The sequence below is a fragment of the Dendronephthya gigantea genome, unplaced genomic scaffold (genome assembly GCF_004324835.1).
Source record: "Dendronephthya gigantea isolate DGI-Jeju-01 unplaced genomic scaffold, DenGig_1.0 000244F, whole genome shotgun sequence".
NCBI lineage: Eukaryota > Metazoa > Cnidaria > Anthozoa > Malacalcyonacea > Nephtheidae > Dendronephthya > Dendronephthya gigantea.
The window spans coordinates 93,653-98,733 of record NW_021163254.1 but is presented as its reverse complement, the minus strand read 5'-3'; the positions used below and the strand labels follow the sequence as shown (position 1 = coordinate 98,733).

The 5,081-nt window shown below is 39.4% G+C and overlaps 1 protein-coding gene across 1 annotated transcript; it reads right to left on the bottom strand.

Annotated features, from left to right (window-relative positions):
- Positions 1-3,242: 3,242 nt before the first annotated feature.
- On the bottom strand, positions 3,243-4,343 carry LOC114540648 (craniofacial development protein 2-like). Its single transcript, XM_028560769.1, has one exon. The coding sequence runs from the start codon at positions 4,341-4,343 to the stop codon at positions 3,243-3,245; it is 1,101 nt and encodes a 366-aa protein (XP_028416570.1).
- Positions 4,344-5,081: the final 738 nt, after the last annotated feature.

Below are 5,081 nucleotides of genomic sequence, written 5' to 3'. Positions count from 1 at the left end.
AAACGTTTAAATTGCGCTCAAGTTTTGATTTCAAGGCCAGGTCATTGGCTGTTTTTTGCGCGTCGCTGTTCGTTGTCCAAATCACATCGAAAAGAAACGGTATTGATGTAGCAACCATTGTGGTGAGGATCTTAGCATTACTCGACACGCCAAAGCTTTGAGATAGCGCCAGGAAAAGAAACAGCAAATAAGCGAATAATACAACCAAGAATACCTTAGCGAAAAAAGGTACCAAAATTTCGTCGTATGGGAGAAGCGTCTCTCGGACAATATCGTATAGCAGCTTGGGAATGAGAGGCTCGCCGTTTTTGTCCAACTTAATGACGAAACTGTGGGTAAAGTCCGACGACGTAACTGACTGAAAACTGTCGCAGCTCTCATTGTCGCTGGAATGTATTTCAGGGCGGGTACATTCACAACCATGCAGAATAGAATTTTTCTTGCTAAATTTGTAAATACTTGTATTTAATTCAAGATATTTCGCTTCAACAGAAGACCTCCAATTGCTCCAGGAATAAACTAAGACGAGGGAGAGGGGAACAAAATATGTACTGTAATGTCCTGCGTTTAGATATAAACCAGCGATGAAGTAGAACAAGAGAACTAAACATTTCATAAAAGAACCAAGTATTAGTAGGAAGGTCAAAATTGAACCGAAAAATTGTGCGTAAAATTGTACTGTAATATTAAATTTTGATTCGTTTCTGTCTTTCTTTTTGTCGCGACGCCTCGAAAAAGATGGATTGCCAGAAATTTGATGTCGATAATTGCTGTGCAACCTTAGCGCTTGGGATGAGGTTGTGGCCTTATGTTGTGAAGATGATGAATTTTCCTCCTTAAACCAAATTTTAAGGAGGAAAAAACCTACAGCAAAGTACAATTCAAACGGTAAAACAAAAATCAGATATCGGATTAGTAAAATCACAATTGACAAACAATATTTGAACACATCGATACGGCTGATATCCTGTTTTCCACCGCTTCTTGTTTCGTCGTGGGATTCCACTTCCCGCGATAATAATCGAGTGCGCTCGGTAACTTAAGCATTGGTCGCCGATTGTTCATCCGTTGAAGTACAATCAAGGCTTAGCTTAAAGTGTCGACGGAGAAATGCATTCCTCCTCGCTTCTTTCCGCCAAAATTTTACATTGAAAGGAAAAGCAATGATCCTTTTAAAACTTTCGCTTACAAGGAAACTCGTGTTGGGATAACGGTGATCAAATGGAATACTGGCGTCTTCTTTATTGAAGTTGTATAGATAAAAAAAAAGAAGAAGTAACACCCAAGACGAACAAATTACCAGCACCAAGAAAAGCCAGATTGCATTTAAAGGATAATTTAGATCCCATTTAGGGAACAATGTTAGAATAATTAACACCGAAATTAATAGTTTTCTTCCAAGAGACTTAACTGGGCCATGGCCATCAATAAATATTATGTGAAAAATCGATGAAAGTGACATTGGGCTGTCAGAAATTTTGTATGTTGTGCGTTCCTTGGGAAAGGAGCCTAAATACACGATCATTTGAGGAAAAACAACGCAAAAGAAAGCAAGGACAGCCACACAAAACATACCGATAGAATAATCCAACACAGTTATTGATGAAAAGTCCGAACAGATGATTAAGCGATCCAGTAACCTACAACAACTATAGTACGCCGTTTTCTTATTCCAGAGGCACAATTTGTAATCAAAATGATCGTCATTGACGCGGTCATGGGGATACAGTTGGCGGAGTAGAAAGCTGAAAACAAAGTCAGAGGCACTCTTTCCTGAAAGCAATAGGCATCCTTTGGTCATTTCAGCGACAACAATATCCAAGGTTACGAGACCAGCATTTAATGTACTTGTATAGGAGGATAAAAGCATCGATGGAAGATTTTCGGTAGCGGTGATTAACGAAATTAACGTACGACCAATTTCGTTTGCCCAAGTTAACCGTGCTAGCACATAAGTTAACTTCGCCTTATTTTTAAACGATTCGATCCTAACATTCAATCTGATCGCATTCTTACCGCGATGAGCCAATTGCAGGACTTCCTTTAGGGATGCCGCTACGTACTTTCGATAATCGATATGCAGACGGCAGTTTGTCGATGAATTGTTTGCTGGATTTCCAATTACTATGGATTCAACTTTATCGATTCGGAAAAATACTGGATCCGGAAAACTTCGGTTGTCTGGAATGGCTTTGGACAACCCACTGCACGCAATCACCATCAGCACGAATATTTTAGCAGTCATTTTTTAACTCCCCAATATCACTCAATATCACATGTATAAATATTTAGTGAAAAGACTTTCTGGTAACTATATCTTACTTCTTACTTTCTGGTAAAAATATGGTTGTTAATACTGTATATATGGATTAATTCGTGTAAAGATACCATCGCGGGTAATCCAGGCCTATACCTAGGCTCCAATAGGTGGGAGGGGGGACAAAATTATCCAAACGTTATTTAGTTTTTTAAACATAATTTACCTTGAAAATTGTAGGAAAAAACAAATGAAAGTAGATTTTTAAAATACGACGAAGGCTCGTGTGGAGGAAGACATTGAGCTTGTTCTCATCGCTTTTGATCATTCGCCAAGTTTCACAACCATAGAGTAAGACAGCCAGTACATTAGATCTAAAAATCCTCAACTTGGTGTTTATGCTGAGTTGACTGTTCTTCAAGAGTCCTTCTCATAACCCAATCAATCACTAGTAGAAAGAGAAATCCAGACATGCAACAGCCTTGTTTCACCCCTGTCCTTACATCAAACCAGTCATAACTTCCAGAACTATCTACAACAGCACATTGGCTCTGATCATACATTGCCTTTACCATCGTGATCAATTTTGAAGGAATACCATACTCTCCCATTATTCCTCACAAAATACCTCTGTCAATGCTATCAAACGCTTTCTCAAAATCCACAAAACAAACATACAGGTTTGCATTCCATTAAATTACTTGTTCAATGATGTTTCTCAGAATGAATATCTGTTCAACTGTTCCTCTTCCTCTCCTAAACCCTGCCTGTTCTTGTCTAAGCCTGGTGTCAACAGCGTCCCTAATTCTTGTGATAATCACTTTGCCTAAAACTTTTGCGGCCACAGGAAGAAGTGTTATTCCTCTCCAATTTCCACATTCCATAAGATTTCCCTTCTTGGGAAGGCGAATGATCAACCCACATCTCCAGTCATTAGGTACTCTTTCACTTTCCGAGATCTTCGACAACAATTCGTACAACGCAGCTACTGTAGTTTCAATATCTGCTTCATCAGTTCTGTTGTCACACCATCAACACCACCAGCGTTTCCGTTCTTTAATTGCTGTATAGCTTTCCTAATTTCTGTATGTGTAGCGGGACCTGTTTCAATTTCTAATGTTTCACAAGCAACACTCTCCACTTCCGATCGTGTGGGGGGAGGTCTATTCAAGACTTCAGCAAAATGTTCCTTCCACCTTTTCTTTACCTCTTCCTCTTTTGTTAGTAGGATGCCTTCTTTACTCCTTACTGAGTCTGTTCTTCTGTTTGGTTTGTTGCAAAATTGTCTTGTAGCATCAAACACCGCCTTCATATTGCCTGTTTTGGCCGCTTTCTCTGCATCACTAGCAATCTGGTCAATCCAATTTCTCTTGTCTCTCCTAAGTTGCTTTTTTGCGTCCTTGTCTTTAGCTTGGTATTCTTCTCTGTATGCTGCTTTTAGTCTCTCTGACCTGGTTGAATCCACTTTAGCTTTACATAATCTTCTTTCATCAATTTTCTTCCAACTTGTAGCGCTTATCCAGGGCTTACTCTGTTTTTTCCTGTATCCTAAGACCTCCTGAGCTGTTTTCTTGTAACTTTCCTTTATATTAGTCCATCGAGTCTCTACATCTTGTTCGTTAACTTCTGTGCTTTCATCAGCTAAACAGCTAAATCTGTTCCTCAACTTAATTTGAAACTGCTGTCTTACTTCCGGTATAAGCAAACAAAGTCGTACAGTTGTGATAACTAGGTTGTGATCGCTTCCACAGTCTGCCCCTCTATAAGATCTCGTATCCCTCACTGATCTCTTGAACTTGCCATTCATTGTCACATGATCGATTTGATTTCTAGTCTTCCCATTAGGAGCAGTCCAAGTGTATTTGTGGATGTTCTTGTGTGGGAACATTGTTGACACAATAGCTAGGTTGTTAGCTGCACAAAAGGAAACAAAACGAACACCATTTTCTGACCGCTCATCTCCAAGCCCATGTCGCCCCACCACACCATCTTCCCCTTCCTGTTTGGCCCCGATCTTAGCGTTCCAGTCGCCCATCATCATAATCATGTCATGCCTTGGAGTCTTGTCAGTGACCTTCTGTAACATATCGTAAAAGCTATCCTTTGTCTCTTCGTCTGCCTCATTTGTTGGTGCATATACTTGAACCACTGTCGTTTTGATGTATCTTGAAGTGAATTCACTAAATTAATGCTCGTTCAATGAGAACTTGAGATGAAAAACCCACCTGTATAAAACAGGACGGAGAATATAACATCACGCGTGTATAGCTGTTTAAGTCTGAGTTCGATTCCAAGAATTCATGCTTATAATTATACGTATAACTCCTGGGAAAACCTCAAAAACAGATAACAAAATTTTTCACAAAATCTAAATAGATAAATTAGATGACACTTCGTACACTGAATTCGACAACGGTTTAAGGTATTTGCTTTTTGATTGAACACATTCTATCCTCCGTGCGCCTACAAGGATAAATCTGATAATTTTGAACAACCTGGATTTGAAGCACCCCCGCTTCTTAGGCAATGAGTTCCCAATTTCCTGATAATATCGAAAAATATACTCAATTTGTTTTTGATTATGTCTTTCGCCGTGGTGTAAGGTATTCCGCGGGATTCGTGAAAGCTCTGACCACTTTTGCCGTACTTAATTCTTCGTACAACCGGGTTGCAAGAATTGGGATTGTCAGGTAGCATTTAGAATAATCTCTCAGTAATAGTAACAGGACAAGTACGTTTACCCGATCTTGCTATATGAATTTTGTTTCCAGATCTGAACTGATCGTTCTTGCGTTGTGGAATGAATATAGACATACCATGCTGA

Excerpts from the sequence above, each read along its gene's own strand:
- LOC114540648 (XM_028560769.1), bottom strand. The coding sequence starts at position 4,343 with ATGTTACAGAAGGTCACTGACAAGACTCCAAGGCATGACATGATTATG.